This window comes from Crocuta crocuta, unplaced genomic scaffold (assembly GCF_008692635.1).
Source record: "Crocuta crocuta isolate KB4526 unplaced genomic scaffold, BGI_CrCroc_1.0 scaffold9, whole genome shotgun sequence".
In the NCBI taxonomy this organism is placed as follows: Eukaryota; Metazoa; Chordata; class Mammalia; order Carnivora; family Hyaenidae; genus Crocuta; species Crocuta crocuta.
In genome coordinates, this window is record NW_027551567.1 from 10,423,696 (window position 1) to 10,442,472 (window position 18,777).

Sequence of the window (18,777 nt, forward strand, 5' to 3'; positions counted from 1 at the left end):
GTGTGCCCCCCCGCCCCCCCTTCCCCATTTCAGTGCCCTGAAAAGCAGGTAAGGGCTGAAGCCCTGTATAGAGGGGACCTTGGCCACAGGACAGGCAGTGCTCATGGCAGCAGAGAAGAGAACCAACCACATGAAGCAAGAGAAAAATAATTGCCTAGTGGACTCTTTGGCTAAGTTTAAGAAAAATCTTGAACTTTGGGAGCTAACAGTGGACATTTTATTATTAGAATTATGTTCTTGATTAAAAAGCTCTATGGGCAAATGAGCCTAGTGTCTGAGTGGGCGAGAGAGTCTTCTCACCTTGAGCTGGCATTGGAGAGGATGCGAAGAGGAAGAAGCCGAAGCTGGGCTACAAAACTTGAAATCGACATTAGAGGTGGAAGGATGTGGAAATGATTTTGAAATACTTCACAGGCAGCGGTCTTCATTACCAGATGAGCTTTGCCTGCGATAGTGCTGTGATTTCTAGACTGTTGGGAAGGCCAGTGTGACTGAATTCATTGAGTCATTTGGCCGAGGGCCTGAGTCATTCCTCTTGCTGCTGTGCTGTGATCAAAGGAAGTACAGAGACATCAGAGCTAGAAGCTTAAACCTGTTCCTGGAGAGCTACTCTGGACTGGGGAATAATGAGTCGGCTTTTAAATCTCACCTGCTGTTCACTTGAGAACCCAGGATGAAAATAGTCACGAAACGCACAGATCTTTATGCTGTTACCTGATGCCAAAAATAGAATGAATTTTTTTTTTTTAAATGAACAAAATCGTAGTCAAAATGAACGGGTGTCTTCTGCAGTCTTGTTGCATTCCTTTTGGTCCTGAGGGTTGTCTTTGTCAGTTTTTGTGTAATTTATCTTTGCAGAAACCTGCTCCACCCAAACCTGAACCTAAACCAAGAAAAACATCCGCTAAGGTAGGAGGTGCTTGGTCCCCATCTTTGGTCTTTTAAACAATGAATAAGTTGTAATTTTGTATCGAAAAATCCCCCAAGGAAAAATCACATGTAGTGATTCAGGCTAAATGCACTGACTAGGAAACTGTCACCATTGTTACAAAAGGCATAAAGCACGGTTTTATGCTTTCCCAGGAATGTGCTTCCCATTTGGTCTGAGCATGGTCCTGGGAGAAGCCGCCTGTCCAGGAGGGATTGATAGCAGCGTGCGGTTCACATGGTGGCTGGGAAGGCAGGAGGCTGGGCCCTGGTAACGCAGCTGCCAGTGGCTCAGGGGCTTGGGGGAGGGGATCTGACTTCATATAACTAACTGGTCTTAGTGGCTTAGTCTGATGACTGATCATATAATAATTGACAGGAGCCAATAATCAATATCAGCAAACATTTATATGGCTCTCATACTATGCGACACCTTGTTCAACTTGCTTTTCTTATGAAAACCTCACATCAGCCCAATGAGGTGGGTACACATATCCAGTTTTGCAGATAAGGAAACTTGTTCCAAATAGCTTTCTGCACTCTGCCCTTCAGAACATTGTTGTGAATTGTTTGAAACAATGTGTATCTGTGGCAGGAGTAGGTGATTCTGAAGCAGAACTTGCCCCTGTGGCTTAGTCTTAAAATCAGAAACTTTTCAGGGTGCCTAGGTGACTCAGTTGGGCATCGGACCTCCCAGTTTGTGAGCTTGAGCCACGCATCAGACTCTGCGGTGACCCTTTGGAGCCTGCTTGGGAGTCCCTCTCTCTCTTCCCCTCCCCTGCTCATGCACATGCCCGTTCTCTCTCTCTCAAAATAAACTTTTTTTTAAAACACTCAGGAACTTTTCTTCACTCGGTGCTTAATTTTCAAGCATTTTCTCAGGCTTCTAGTCACTTAAGCCCCATGTTCCCCTGTGAGGTGTTTCTGTTGCTGGCTTCTTTCCCGGCTTCTGCCTCCTCCATCGCTGCCCACTGCTGGTGCCCTCCGCGGTGCCCTTCTCTGTAGTGAGAGGAGGCCCACTGAACAGATACATGAAGAGAATCCCCACCTTTTTCCCAGAGGAGAAAGTCAGTGGATATTCTAAGCAGCCCGTTGTATTTTCTTTTTTCTTTCTTTTTAATGTTTTATTTATTTCTGAGAGAGAGCAAGACAGCATGAGCGGGGGAGGGTCAGAGAGAGAGGGAGACACAGAATCTGAAACAGGCTCCAGGCTCTGAGCTGGCTGTCAGCACAGAGCCCGACGCGGGGCTCAAACCCATGAACCGTGAGATCATGACCTGAGCTGAAGTCGGACGCTCAACCGACTGAGCCACCCAGGCGCCCCAGCCCGTTACATTTTCACAGAGACTCGGTGTAACCCACTCGAGGCACTGCCAAATGGGGTTCCTCTCCCCCTGGGAAGCTACCGTGTTGGCCCTGGTTTTGCTTTACCTTGTGTTTGGACGAGGCTGACTGATTTTCACCGACATCACACCCTGTCTAACGTGCCTTGTTTCTCTCTGTTAGAAAGAACCTGGAACAAAGGTTAACAAGGGTGCTAAAGGGAAGAAGGAGGAAAAGCAAGAAGCTGGAAAGGAAGGTACTGCACCATCTGAAAAAGGTGAAACTAAAGCTGAAGAGGTACTTTCCATAAATACCCCCCACTGATTGAATCAGTGTCTTAAAAGAAATTGCTCAATCCTTCAGCCGGTGATAGCACGTTCATAATGACTCTTTTTATTGCCTGTAATGTTATTACAGATCCACATCTCTCGCTCAACTGTTAATGTCTCAACCTCCAGAGGTACCCCACCCAGCACACTGTCAGTAAAGGGGCAGATTGAAACAGTGAGAGTTAAGGGTACAGTAGAAAATTCTGCATGTTTGCAGTGACTAGAATCAGGTAGTAGTGTGGTGTTTTTTTATTATGAACAGCGGGAGCTTGCAGGTAAAGCTTCTGTGGTCGTTTGAAAAGCAGAAAGCAGTAAATGCAGCCAAGTGTTTGCCTACTTTATTCCTGCCTTGTCTGTTTCACACCCAGAGCTGAAATAGGTTTTGCAATGGAGTTGCTGAAAACCAGATGTTCAGAGTGTGTGTGTTGGTCGGGTGGACTTTCTTTTGGCTGATAGTAGCTTTAATAGTAACTATATCTCCCCCCCCCCCTTTCTTTTCACAGGCACAGAAAACTGAATCTGTAGATAACAAGGGAGAATGAATTGCCATGAAAAATTGGGGTTGATTTTATGTACCTCTCGGGGCAACTTTTAAAAGCTATTTTTACCAAGTATTTTGTAAATGCTAATTTTTTAGGATTCTACTAGTTGGCATACAAAAATATATAAGGATGGACATTTTATCTTCTCATAGTCATGCTTTTTGGAAATTTCCATCATCCTCAAGTAAAATAAATATCAGTTTATTATTGAAAGCTATGTGTAAGATTGATTGAGCATTCCATGCACTTGCTTTAAAAATTGGGTCCTGTGGATACTGTGGTGTTTTTACCGTGCATATTTAAATTTTTCACGCAGTTTTTCTAGAGCAATAATCAGTGGTGCTTTTGTACCTAGGTTTTATGTGGTTTTAATGAAACATGGATAGTTGTGGCCACCTGCTGACTATTTGTGGTTTAAAATAAAAGGTTTTCTTGCCTGTGAAATACCTGCCTCTTAGTAGTGTCTTTACTATAAACTTGGGCAGTGTTTCATTTTGTTGCTGCAGAAGATGTAAAGAATATTTCCAGTTTGTGCCATAATGGTATCCCTAATAAGTCAAATAGGATTATTTCTTAATTCTTGGGCCTTTAAAAATGTTATTATTTGAATAAAACCATCGATGAGTGCTAGTGTGGAAGAATTACATCTAAAACACTACCAGAAGTGGTCAGCAATGATCGCCATATAATAAACTTTTAATAAAACACTACTATTTAATAGTTCTTTATAAACAGCATAGAGTTCTGTTAAACCAGAGAAAAACCATAAACTAGTGCTGATCCTTGAAAATCTCTCCCTTTCAAAATATCACATTTTACTAAAATACTTTCCCATTTGTTGAGGATATGACAGCCTTGAAAGCACCTTACTCAGCAGGACCATGTGTTAGCCTTGCATCAGCCTAAGAATGGAAGTGACATAGGTAATATTAGAGCTCCCTTCTAGGCGAAGAAATAGGAACGTGGATGTTTATGCCTTACTTCAGGAAAGAGAAAAGCCAGGATGTGAACCTGGTCTTTTGAATTTTAAACACAGCCTGTCTTGGTTTTTTACGCTGCTGTAACAAAATTCTACAGTTCTGGTGTCTTATAAACAGGAGAAACTTATTTCTCTCTGTTTTGGACACTGGAAGTCAAAGATCAGGGTATCAGCATGGTTTGGTAAGGGCCCTCATCTGGGTTGTAGACTTCTCGCTATGTCCTCACATTGTAGAAGGGGCAGGGGAACTCTCTGGGACCTCTTTCACAAGAATAGTAATCCCCTTCATGAGGGCTCCACCCTGTGATTTAAGCACCTCCCAAAGGCCCCACTTCCTAATACCATCATCTCTGGTGAGTAGGATTTCAACATAGGAACTTAGGGGGATCACAGACATTCAGACCGTAACAGGGCCCTCTTTCTGGAAGGACCTAGGTCGGCCAAGAACAGAGGAGCTAAAATTTTGTTTTAACTGCTTATTTATTTTTGAGAGAAAGGTGAGTGGAGGAGGGGCAGAGAGAGAGGGAGACAGGATCTGAAGTGGGCTCCCTGCTGTCAGCGCAAAGGCAGACACAGGGCTTGAACCGTGAACCATGAGATCATGACCTGAGCCTAAGTCAGACACTCAACCTACTGAGCCCCCCAGGCGCCCCCCAGAGGAACTACTTTATAAATGTAATTTTTCGGTGTTTCTTTGCATTCCTGAGACGTTTGCAGACTGCATGAGCACCCGAAGAAAGCTGAATTCTAGGGATTCCTCTTAGATGAGGACTTGGATCTTTTAAGATGGAAAGTAGCATCTGCATTGCTCAGAGGCTCTTATAAGGAGGTTGTCGTTCCTCAGGGCCTTAGCATATACTGTGGGGCTCAGAACTTGTGTCAGTGTCCCAAGTCTGTCATTAATCAACTGCATTTACCAACCATATTATATACAGAAGAATCTTGTTCATAGGTGGTTTTTTTTTTTTTTGGCTTCTGATTATAAAGTGACCTTAATTTGTGTTAGACAAACCAAATACCACCTTTACCCACTGAAAAATAGCTGGTATCCAGTGAATATGAAAATATTTTCTTTTTAAAATTTTTTAGTGTATATTTATTATTGACTGACAGAGAGAGCGCACGAGCAGGGGAGGAGCAGAGAGAGTGGGAGACACAGAACCTGAAGCAGGGTCCAGGCTCTGAGCTGTCAGCACAGAGCCTGACGCGGGGCTCGAACTCACAAACTGCGAGGTCATGACCTGAGCCAAAGTTGGACACTTAACCAACTGAGCCACCCAGGCGCCCCAGAAAATATTTTCAGTGTGCAGTCAGTACACAGTTGAACTATGTTCCTGGCTTGCTTCCAGTTCACAAATGCAGTGTAAACTCCACAGTCTACTTTTTAAACACTAACAAAAGTGCTGCAGGTGATTTTTTTTAAATAGACATAATAATAGTACATAAAGAGAAAAGCCAAAGTCCTCCTTTCCCCCACTTCTGTGTCCTAGACGTAACACTGCACAGCATATTCTCTATGACTGTATATCTGTGAACATACATGCACACACACGTACATGCACATATAATTTTTAAATTAGAATATTCTATACATTCTATTTTGAACTTATTCAACCAATAAATTATAGTTGTAGATAAAGATTATTCTAATACCACAGTGCTGCCAGTGATACTGCAGTAAACCTTCTTGTATACAAAGCTTCTGCCTACTTAGATATTTTTACTCAACTAAATTATTTCCTGGAAGTAGGATGTCTGAATCAAAGGGACTGTACATTTGACATTTTGACTACTGCCGGAAGAGTTGTGCCCACCCACATCCATCAACAGCATATAAGTGAGGTCTTTTCTTACCTTTGCCAGCACTCTTATTTTGGCCAGTCTAGTAAATGAAAAATAATGCCTCACTGTTTTAATTTTAGTTTTTTGTTTGTTTTGTTTTTAAAGTTTACTTATTTGGAGAGAGAGTGGGGGAGGGACAGACAAAGAGGGAGAGAGAGGATCCCAAGAGACTCTGCGCGTCATGGTGCTCAGTCTCACAAACCATGCATGAGATCCTGACCTGAACTGAAATCAAGAGTTGGATGCTTAACTGACTGAGCCACCCAGATGTCCCAAACTTTAGTTTTGTTTTATTTTATTACTAGTAAAACAGAGTTTTTCATATATTTAATGGTCATTTGAATTCTGTGAATGATGATGTTTTTCTACTTTTCTGTTGGGGATCAGTGCGTTTTAATCATTCACACAAAAAGTTATTATTCAAAATGATCGTTGATGCTGTTACTTTTACGCAAACACAAATATCAGGGATTCTGTAGGTCATTGGTACGTGTCTGTTAAAGTTTATGGGTATTACCATTATCACATTAGCAAAATGAGGGAATACTGTAGAGCAGACAACTACCAAAATAACTTAAGAACCCCAGTTTGGCTCCCCAGAATTTGATCTGATGGATACATTGCTATGCATGTGGATATACTGCCTGCAAACAGATGGAAGTCTTGGTCCTACTCATGACTGCCACATTGCTTAGCCTGGCAGTGAATTTATACATGTTAAGAAGCGGCCACCTTCTCCAAAACACCTGTCTGCTGATCTGATGGAAAATCTTAACCCTGTGAATCTACAATCACCTTCAATCATTGGCGTCCCCTGTAGTTAAGCAGTGCACTGCCTATATAATCATACATTCTATTTCTAATATTCTCCCTGGAGATGGCCCCCTGGATTGCAGTATACGAGTGGGCTTTGAGAGGCAGATGTCCCTGAAATTCCCGTTTTTAAGTTCTATGAAAAGATAATGTGAAAGTCAAGATCCATTAGTGTAACAGTAGGTAAACCATCTCATAAAATCTTGAACGTACGTTTACATAATTTAGTAATTTGAAACAAGGTTATGAAACTAAGGTTTTTTTTTTCCTATCCCCAAATTTTAGGGGACTTCACTCTTAGCTCGAGATACAAATGCCATCCCTTTTGCCAATCCTAGCAGGCATAGGGAAGTCATCTCAACTTTTACCTGTCACATATGCTAACATGTCCTCTGAGTGCTTTTCACTTAATCGTGAATTCCAAACTTGTATTACTATTTTCTATTAATTATTTTATTCAAAACATTGATTTAAAATCTCTCAAGATAAGTTTAATGATTAAGATAATAATAAATAGTGGGGCACCTAGGTGACTCAGTTGTTTAAGTATCTGACTTCGGTTCAGGTCATGATTTCATGATTTGTGGGTTTGAGCCCCGCATCAGGCTTTGTGCTGACAGTTCAGAGCCTGGAGCCTGCTTCAGATTCTGTGTCTCCCTCTCTCTGCCCCTCCCCCACAGACAGAAAGTGCTCTGTCTTTCTCTTTCCTTCAAAAACAAACAAATGTTAAAAAAAATTTTTAAGGAAAATAATAATAAATAATTACAGTTTATTCAATGCCCTGTGACAAATATTTTACATAAATTAATTTGGGAGAAAACTTGTGATTTTAATGTTTCCATTTCCTAGTAAAAACGAACCCAGTTTTCCAATGCCGGATAGAGTTCAGGCTTATTTAAAACTGCAAAGGGAACTTTGTGATTATATGTCTCTCCTTCATGAGAGAAGAGAAAGTCTTTGAAATTCCAGTTTTAAAATGATATTTATATATAAATATCATGACTTTGAATTAAGCGATGGTTTATTAGGTATGACACCAAAAGTACAAGTAAGCAAGTAGAAAAGTGGACAGTATCACAAAAATTTCAAGAGAGAGCACAGCCACAGAATGGGAGAAACCATTTCCAAATCACATATCTGATAAGGATCTAATATCTAGAATATGTAAGGAACTCTTCTTACTCTTCAAAAACACTTTTTTAAAACAATTTTTAAATGCGCAAAGGATTTAGAAATAGATGTTTCTCCAAAAACGTACATCAATAGCCAATATGCAAATGAAAGGATGCTCAACAGTTAGTTATCAGGAAAATGCAAATCAAAATCATTATTAGATACCATTTTACCTGCGCTAGGATGACTTAAAAAATAGCAAGTGTTGGAGAGGAAGTGAAGAAATTGGAGCCCCTTTTCATTGTTGGTGGGAACATAAGATGATGCAGCCTCTACAAACAACAGTGTGTCATAACAAAATGTTAAGGAGAGTTACCATATGACCCAGCAATTCCACTCTTAGGTCTGTACCCTAAAGAACTGAACACGTGTTCACACAGAAACTAGTACATGAATGTTTATAGCAGTGTTACCTATAACAACCAATCACTGGAAACAATCCTGATGTCCATTAACTGATGAATGGATAAACAAAATATAGTATATCCACATGATGGAAAATCATTCAGTCATGAAAAGGGCTGCAGTATGTGCTACCACCTTGATAAGCCTTGAAAACACCATGCTAAGTGAAAGAAGGCAATCACCAAAACCCACTGATTATATGATTTCGAGTATATGAAATGTCCAAAATAGTCAAGTTTCATAGTGGATCAAAATAGATAACGTGGTTGCCAGTAACTGGAGGGAGAAGGGAGTGGGGAATGGCGGATAATGGGTACGGAGTTTCTTTTTTGGAGTGATGAAAATGTTCTGGAACAGTGATAACGGTTGCACAACCATGTAAATACACTAAAGCCACAGATGCGCACACTTAGAAAATGACATTTGCAAGGCTACTGAAAGCACAGGACTTAGAATCAGGAGGTCTGGTTTTAAATCTCAGTGCTATCTCACTAAGCGTGTGAACCCACACAGGTCATTTAACGTCTGCCTCTCAATGTCTCATCCTTAAAATAGAATGAATATCTGTTTGACAAAGCTGTTAGGATCGAATGAGACAGTCACTGAAATCGTTTAGTGCAGTGCCTAAAATACAGTAGGTTTTCCATAGATGCCAATTGAATTGAAATTGGATGAATACAAATGAGCCGTGTAGGCTTTGATGAGTGTATATCACGTATGATCGTTGTAGGCTGTCAGCCTCTAGTCAGGCTCCTTTGTTTTTTTTTTGTTTTTTTTTTAATAGTTTATTGTCAAATTAGTTTCCACATAACACTCAGTGCTCATCCCCACAAGTGTCCTCCTACATGCCCATCCCCCCTCCCCCCACATCCATCAGTCCTCAGTTTTTGTCAGCATTCAAGAGTCTCTCATGGTTTGCTTCTCTCCCTTTCCCCCACCATTTCTGCCCTTCTTCTCCCCCTTGTTCCTCCGTCAAGTTCCTCCTAATCCTCCTATACGTGCAAACATATGATATTTGTCCTTCTCTGTAGTCAGGCTCCTTTGAACAGTACAAAAGAAAGAACTGTGTTCCACTCAGAAGGCAATATATGTAATGGTTAAGCTTATGAACTCTGAAACCAGACTGCCTGGGTTCAAATCCTCTTTGTTAAATACTATCTGTGTGACCATGGACAGATTACTCCGTCTCTCTATCTATCCTCTGTATAACTTAGAGTTCCCATCTGTAAATGGAAAGAAAAGTAATTCCTACTGTATAGGGTGTTATAAATGTTAATGGTATGTATATATTATATATTTAATGATATATATTCTATAATTATAATATATATAGTATATAATATATATAATTATATAACATTAATTAACTCATTTAAATCAGTCTCATAAATTCAGATGGTTGAGAAATGGAAACAAAATTTCAAAACAATAACGTTATGTTGAACTATGTGAAATACCTCTCTTCTCTCATGGACCTTCAAAAACGGTGATTTCATATGGTTCAACCTATACTTTCCCTCCGTTTTTTTCCCCCTTTTGGAAACTTGATTAGTGAGTTCATCCTGATCTCTAATAAGTATGTTTACAAGGCAAAGAGCACTCAGGACTGCACTAAGGTCTGTCTTCCAGATTTATCCATTCACCAACAATATAACGAACATCTAAATGCTGAGCATTTTGCAAGGCATTAGGGATTCAATGGTGAGAAGGTCAGTGTCCCTACTTCTTAAGAAGCTTAGGTTTAGTGGGGACACCAACATTAATTACTTAGTAACACAGATAAATACATATTTACAGGAGCCATTACAGAATTCCAGTCTCTTCCATGATAAACCCTTCAGTAGTTCTTCTAATGGACTCCATTTTGAGAAAGATACTAGCCACAAACAAGCCCACAAGAAAGTAGTACGGATAACTTACTGAATAGCATTTTTAAAGTATTATTCACCTGGTTGCTATAAAGTACCTGTGAAAAATGACAGTTTGGGCTTGGCATAATAAATGTTCAGTTCTTCCAGAAAATAATTGGTCCTGTACTTCTCATGGCTCTTCCAGCGATGTCTTTTGACTTAGAAGACTCCAATCCCACAAGTGACTCCTGAAAGTTAAATGACTTGGCAGGTGAAACATTTTTGAGGGACCGGAGGATGGGAGGAAAGTGGCCTAGGAGCTGGAAATCACAGAACTGGATAGACCTTTGTGGACATCAGATGTCCCTTTGCCCTCAGAGCCAAGTCTCTTTTGAATTCTTAAAAAAAAAAAAATCCTTTTTTTTCCCTGCACAATTTTTGAGGTCTTTTAATAGTAGTCTCCAAATCAGGGTAAGGTGATTTAAATATATATATGTACTTTTTTGGATGAAATTCAATTTAAGAAATTGGTAATGAATGATACACTTAAAAACTGGTTTACTGAGCACATGACAAGTGCCAGGAGCTGCAATGAACTAGCAACTGCTCTGCAGCCACGATGTTCTGAGAACTTTGCTACAAAAGTAATAACAAACCCAAAAAGAGATGTGAGTTTTGGCTTCGGTTTTATGAGATGAGACAGGCCATGGCTATATGCATTTCTGGATATTTTTTTTTACAAGAAGTTGAATACTGGTTCATCAAAACTGAGATAGGTAAAATCCTCCTAAGTCAGCAACTGTTAAAATGTCTGCAATGTGCCTGGTAGTGGATAGCAACAAAAGGAAACTTTCCTGATCTTTTCTATCTAAATGAGTTGATTTTCCCTTGCATTTTCATAACACTTTTCTTGGCCTATATTTTGTACTTATTTTTATTTTGTCTGGTACCATGGAACAGTGCTTCCTTGTCTATTTCCCTAAGTAGAAACAGAGGCAGGGAGCCTTTCATCCTTACATTCTTCATAGCACCTACCTGGTGCTCAGTACCTCGTAGTTACTTCATGAATGTTTATTGAAATGTTTAGGTATACTAAATTAAAAGTCAAACTGTTCTCTCTACTTTCAAAGTCCTACTAACCTCAAAGAAAGGCAAACTACAGTACTTCATAAGAGAGGAAAAAAGATCCTAGCATACAATATTAAGTGTTAAATGCATTCAGCTCAGAACTGTCTTGAGCAGCTGTGGGAAGAGTCAATGGTGGGGAAAGCATGGAGGCTCCTGATTTCCCAAGGAGGCATGGATGAGTCAGAGAGGAGCAGGAGGGCCTCTCAGACAAGGGAACCGTCTTTATAAGGGCTGGAGGCAAGTGTGTAGAATCAATTATGTCTAGAGTAGGTTCATCTCCCAAAACTGTGTTTCGGGTACCTGAGCAAATAGATTCACCATTGCCTGCTTCCATTTCTTCTTAAAATGATTGGGTTGGATTTGATCAATGGCTTGTAAAACCATTTTCAAAGCATAGGATACCAATAATTCTCTCTTGATAGTCGAGAACTGCAGGGGGTATATGACTCACCCTCTTGACCATCACCTCATCCCTTGGGTCAGCTCCTAATGTTCATTGGCTGAACCCATGGAATACAGTTTGAAGACTATTGAACCAAGGGATCTCTGAAGGCCTGGGTGAAAGGATGACTCTTCCCAACTATCAACTGTCACAGTTTTTCCAGAAAGACAAGGATACATGATAAGTAGAATAGAGTGCTGATGGTGGGAAACAGAGAGCACTGAGACTATGGACATAAATCATTCAGCACTGTTCCTAGCACACAGTAGCAAGTCAGGAAGTGTGATGTAAATGTATATGGGAATGTGATATTGTGAGGTAGGAATGTGAGAGCTACATGGTCATGGGAGCACTGAATGGCAAAGATCACCAGTGTTTGGATTTGATTCAGCAAGAAACATGGAGCCGCCCTGGATTCTTCTCCTGAGAAGACACATGATGAGGATGGTGTCCAAGGAAGAGGAGTCGCAATTAACCCATATTTTTCCCTTTAATTAGAATATAGTCTGGATATTGCATTTTACAAAATTATTATTAGTTTCCTAAGGTGTAAAATGGTATTATAGTTATTCTTAGGAAATGTATGCTGAAGTCTTTTAGAGATGAAGCATTGTGATAGATGCAACATTTTCAAATAATTCAGATACGTACATACACGTACATATACATATATACAAATATCCATCTACATAGATCTAGCAAATATGGCAAAATATTAATTATTGGATCTAGTGGTTTATGTAAGAACTCTTTATATTATTCTGTTCTGTATGCTTGCATATTTTCATAAAAAAGAGTTGGACAAGAAGTGTTTTTCTTTGATCTTATAGGAGAAAGAGAACAGTTAATAGTGATAATCACTAATAATATTCATACACATTAGGAGAGTACTTTGTGACAGGCTGTAAAGTAAAAAAAAAAAAAAATGACTTAACCCAAAGCTCCTGAGAAGTAAACCTTTAAACTCTTGGAATTTCCCAAGTGATAAGAGTGTTTTTGTTATTTCTGGTAGGCACCTTAGGCCATGAGTATCAGCCCCAACTGGGGTGGCAGGGGTGAGGTGGAAGACGGGAGACTGATGGGCAATCAATCAATCATCAATCAATGGGCAATCAATCAATCAAGCCCCAATAAAAACTCTAGACACCAAAGCTCAGGTTAACATCCCAGCTTGGCAGTATTGCATGTGTATTGTCACACATCGATAGCAGAAGGGTAACACACCTGAGAAAAACAGAAGCTTTGCCTTTGAAACTCTGCTAGACTCCACTCAATGTGTCTCTTCCTATTGCCTGTTATGATTTGTATTCTTTCCCTTAATAAATCATAACCATGACCATTAACTCACTTTCAGTGAGTCTGTGAATCCTTCCAGTTTTATCACATTATCAACCCCAGGAGTGGTTTTGAGAACTCCTTGAACTTGCAGTTGGTCTCAGAAGTGACCAGTCTTGGAGATTGTGTCCTTAGACCTTGTGGTTTAGTGAACACCAGGCTCAGACATTCTCTCCTTAGTATTTTTGTACGAATGTTTAATACTCATAACCTAAACATTAATGAGTTGCAGAAGGACCTGCTATTTGGCCTATTTCACAGATAATGAAACTTAGGAACAAATAACTAATTTGCCCAAGTTTATACAGTGAGTAAATGATGGAACTAGGATTTAAACCGTGGCAGGCTGCTCCAGAGCTAGTGCATCTTATTGATAAGGAAACAAATCTCTATCAGGAATACAAGTGAAAAGAATTCCAGAGTACGTAGGTCCAGGGAGCAATGTAGGTTGAGTTCTGTGTCTTCCGTTCTCTAACCGCAGAAATGTATAATAATAATAATGCATCTTCAGAATGAGGACCCTGAGCCACAGCAAGACACTGCCCTGAAAAATAGATTCAGTGATGTTTAATACTACACTTTGTTTTGTAAGGCCATTAAGTGGACTAATTAATTTTATAAAGAAGTCCAAGAATTCTAACAGAATGGGCTTTCTCATAAACGTTCCCCTTATCCAAGTAACAAGACCTCCACATTCTCTGATCAATCTAGTTAATAGGAGGCCTGCTGTAAAATTTCAGTGGCATGGAAAAATTGCTTTAAAAGCAAGAGCAGTCCCACACCTCTCTCCACTAATTGATAGTTGACAGTAATCCAAATCTAAATGACATGTGCTTCAGAATTCAAAAGTAGGAATGGTAAACACTTCAATACCCTAAAGAAATAAGATGAGTAAAGAAGACCTATCTAACAAGTCGAGCTCCTATAGACTCTTCTTTTGCAAAATTCAAAATGTTCCAATAGGAAAGGTCTGATTTTTAACAAGCCACAAATTTCAAGACTTTGCAAGCACTTTGGTAATTTTGTAAATCAACTAGCTGAATATGTGTTCAATTTTAATCAAATTGTCACAAAAGCTTCTAGACAAACGGTACTATATAGGTGCAAGCAAAAAGTGTGAATGACTCTCTGCAGTAGTCACCAAAGTTGGGCATTTGTTCTTTGAATATGTGCATCGATGTGTGAACAATGCCCTTACACAGGTTGTGCGATGCTATTCTTCTCTTGCCGCCCCCAAAAAGCCTGGAGGTAAGCAATTCACTAGTGGGGGAAAAAATTAAGCAATGCCAAGAGTACATAAAAACAAGAGAGATCCATGAGATTAAAACCGCTGGTTTTGCTTTATTCTGCTAACTTGAGCCTAATGGCCAAACGAATCTCTTAAGAGGTTTTAGTTTGTGCCTCTCTATGGAATTCCTTAAGTGTCTTATATTTCATCTAAAACATAAAACCCGCAAGTCCAAACACTGTGTCTTGACATTATGCTTTGCTCTGATCTCTACTATCATCATTTTCTGACTTTTTTCAATCATTAAAAAAAATCAATTCTAAAACATGATTACACACTGTTCCAAAGCCTCATGTAGGAAAAACAGAAACAAAACAAAGAAAGGGGAAAAAAAAAAACCCACACCACCAAAGGAAAACAGGAAAGAGTGTCTCTGTAAAATAAGAATACTAAAAGTGTCTGAAATCATTATTACACTATATGTTAACTAACTTGGATTTAAATTTTTTACAATGAATTTTTTAAAACTAAAAAAAACAAAAAANAAAGTGCCTATCTCATAGGAGTGTTGTGAGTTTTAAATGAATTAATATTTTTAGAGTGCTTAGGACAGCACCTTGCCCCAAGTAAGCTATATAACTTTGTTTAATACAGTTTTTTAACACAAGCAAAAGAAACTTCTCAGGCACAAGTGGAATGAAGTGAGTGAACATCAGAAACCTGCCTTTGTCCTCCTTGTAAGTAATTTACTACCGTGAGGCAGTTGTGGAGCAGAGAGAATTGAGGGACAGTGGGAGAAATTGTTTCCAGCAAGTCTTAGCTAAGTGTGTTATCCCTTGGTTTATTTTCATTATATGAGTTTTTTGATTCTGCATACTTTGAAGTTTGCCTCAAGGGAAAAAGTGGAATCGGGACTCTTTGTGACTAGAGTCTTTGGCCTGGAAGGTTGGCACCTTCAGCTGTTTCTCATGCCAAGCCTTTGAGATTCTGTTCCCGTTCCAAACGCTGACAGGAGCTTCCTTGCAAGTTTTTCTAAAAGAAATGAATGAGACTAAACTCCACCAGATTTCTGCCTTTATGGACCCCTAACTAGCCTAATTAGCTTGGTGAATTAGCAGTATGAAGGCCAGAATGCAGAGTGCAGCAGGCCCCGGCACTGGGGGTGGACACATATGAGGCCCCACAGATCACGAAGCGGGACCAGTCCTGTGGCCCGTGGGGGACACTCAAGAAAGGCCGCCCTGCAAACACCGGAAAAGCTGCTGCCATCTTTTGGCTGATTGCACAGGAACATGGATTTTGAACCATGAGCTATGCAAATTTATACCTACAAAAAGGCTTTGTAATGCCAAACCTGGTGAGCTTAAGATATTACATCATTTGTACTTTCTCGGACTTGGAAAAAAAAAGTGTTAAGGTGGTTCTGAGTAGCTCGTTTCCATGAGGGGGAAATGACTGCTAATGGAAAGTGGCATTAAGCAAGGACAGAAGGGATCCAGGTCAAATGCAAAGAAGTTCCAGGTTTTCTTAGTACACTTGTACGAGACCCAGTCAGAGCCACTCACTTTGCATAATAAATATTTGTTAGCGTTCCCTCTATTACACTGTACTAATGCTTATAGATAATATACCCGTAGGCATAATTTTAAAAACTCAATATACTGCTTTAATTGCAAAATGCAGAAGAATTTAAAAGGAAAGTATTTCATAATAAACTTTCTATATGTAAATGTTTGATCATGATGTAACAAGAAGACATAATGGAGTAGATAGATGCATAAAATAAGTTTAGGTTTAAGAAAAACAACGCAAATTCAGTGAATTATCAACATACTTCCTTTATACTGGAAACTTTGAAATCAGAGTTAAATACATTTATAGAATGCATAGGCTCACTGCAACACAAGAGCTCCAGTCATATCAGAGACACAGAAACTACAAAGGTGCTGCAGTTGGTGATGTGGTGTTCCGAAATGGTGCACGACACTCGTTAAAGCTCCAAACTAAGCACAGTGTTTAATACTGTGGAAAAGGTATTCAGAATATTCAGTGTGTATAGGTTAACACAAAGTTCGATTCTAGGCTTAGAAACTTATGAGCATGCTTTCTTTTTTAAACTACATGACGATCTGGAGGGCCTGGGTGGCTGAATTGGTTAAGGGCTAGACTTTGGCTCAGGTCATGATCTCGCGGTTCATGGGTTTGAACCCCGCATCAGGCTTTGTGCTGATAGCTCAGAGCCTGGAGCCTGTTTCATATTCTGTGTCTCCCCCTCTCTCTAACCCCGCCCCACTCGCAGTCTCTCTCTCTCTCTCTCTCTCTCTCTCAAAAACAAATAAACATTAAAAAAGGTCTGTGTATATGCAGTGGGGACATGAGAACGTCACGAGATATAAGAATGCTATACTCTGTGAGACTGTTCACACACTGCAGGATGTCCAGCATTCTTGGTGTCTGCCCGAGAAATGCCAGTAATTTCCTTCAGACACCTCTCACCCACATCCCTGCTTCTGATCATTGTGACAACTAATAATGACTCCACAAAAGGCCAGAATACCATCTGAGGGCATAGGGTGGCTTGCATTAAGGAACACCACTCTAGAACTGTAGTATCCTCTTGGTGAAGTCAGAATGGGAATGAATCTGGGTATGAAGTCAGGTCCCAAGTGATGGAGCCTCTGCCATTGTTTGAGGGCCTGATGGCATCAAGGTCACAAATATAGTTCCTTTTCTGTGTTTCTCCATTCTACTTTTTAAATTTTAGTGTACTTGATTTTTTTATTTTTTTAAGTTTATTTATTTATTTTGAGAGAGATCCTGCACTCAGGCTGGGGAGAGGCAGAAAGAGAGAGGGGGAGAGAATTCCAAGCAGGCTCTACGCTGTCAGCATAGAGCCCGATGTGGGGCCCAATGAGATCGTGATCTGAGCCAAAGTTGGAGGCTTAACCAACTGAGCCCAGATGACCCTGTACATTATTTTAATCCAGTGTTTTAAAAATCAAGTAGTATGTAACAGTTACCTGCTATACACTTCTCCGTCAAGCCCTTTCCCCAAAGGCATATACTTTCAGATATTTCCGCTGGTATTATGCATCCATAATTCTAAATAATGTGTTTTTCTCTCCCTTAGGGATTGATGTCTTAAAGCATAATCTTTTAAAATTTATATATAATTATATTATGAGTATATATAATTACATATTTTATATATAACTATATAATTAAATANCCTAGTGCTCATCCCAACAATTGCCTCCCTCCATGCCCATCATCCCCTTCCCCTCTACCCACCCCCATCAGTCCTTAATTTGTTCTCAGCATTCAAGAATCTCTCATGGTTTGCCTCCCTCCCTCTCCCCAACTATTTTTCCCCTTGTCCCCCCCCCCATGGTCCTCCATTAAGTTCCTCCTAATCCTCCTGTAAGTGAAAGCATATGGTGTCTGTCTTTCTCTGCCTGACTTATTTTGCTCAACATAACACCCTCAAGTTCCATCCATGTTGCTACACATGGCCAGATTTCATTCTTTCTCATGGCCATGTAGTATTCCATTGTGTAGATAAACCACATCTTCTTGATCCATTTGTCAGTTGATGGACACTTAGGTTCTTTCCATGTTTTGGCTATTGTTGAAAGTGCTGCCATGAACATTGGGGTACATGTGCTCCTATGCATCAGCACCCCTGTATCCCTTGGGTAAATTTCTAGCAGTGCTATTGCTGGGTCATAGGGAGTTCTATTGTTAATTTTTTGAGGAATCTTCACACTGTTTTCCAGAGCAGCTGCACTAGTTTACATCGCCACCAACAGTGTAGGAGAGTGCCCATTTATTCACATCCTCAACAGCATCTATAGTCTCCTGATTTGCTCATTTTAGCACTCTCACCAGCATGAAATGGTATCTCAGTGTGGTTTTGATTTGTATTTCCCTGATGATGAGGGACGTTGAGCATCGTTTCATGTGTCTGTTGGCCAGCTGGATGTCCTCTTTGGAGAAGTGTCTGTCCATGTCTTCTGCCCATTTCTCCACTGGATTATTTGTTTTTCAGGTGTGGAGTTTGGTGAGTTCCTTATAGATTTTGGATACTAGCCCTTTATCTGATAAGTAATAATAGTTGTAGGAAGAATCTCTTGAAAGTCCACCTGGTTCTGCTCTTCTACGAGGCATCTAGCAATTCCTCTTTGATGATATGACGGATTATCAGTTGTGCAAGGGTGTCAGTGTAAAAATGAATTATAATTTCCAGGAAAAGCTAGTTAAATAAACTCTCTTTTGTCCAACAATCATTATCATCATTATCATCATCCTCATCACTTTGACAAACATCTGCCATTCTCAAAAATAAGCCACTCAATTTTCATTAATGATATTGAGTTGTGAAAATTCCTTGTACACAGCAAGTTAATGGCCACTTTAGATTCAAAACAGGGGCTCAATAAAAGGAACAGCAAAGGAAGATAA

The 18,777-nt window shown here is 39.9% G+C and overlaps 1 protein-coding gene across 3 annotated transcripts in view; it reads left to right on the top strand.

Moving 5' to 3' along the window:
- Positions 1 to 3,565, top strand: part of HMGN3 (high mobility group nucleosomal binding domain 3) — a 31,249-nt gene extending 27,684 nt beyond the window's left edge. Inside the window, exons 4-6 of one of the 3 annotated variants that reach the window (XM_077750261.1) lie at positions 859 to 909; positions 2,434 to 2,547; positions 3,083 to 3,565. In XM_077750261.1, coding sequence (XP_077606387.1) covers positions 859 to 909; positions 2,434 to 2,547; positions 3,083 to 3,121 — 204 coding nt within the window. In that variant the 3' untranslated portion in view covers positions 3,122 to 3,565. The other 2 variants (XM_077750262.1, XM_077750264.1) reach the window with 2 other exon arrangements.
- Positions 3,566 to 18,777: the final 15,212 nt, after the last annotated feature.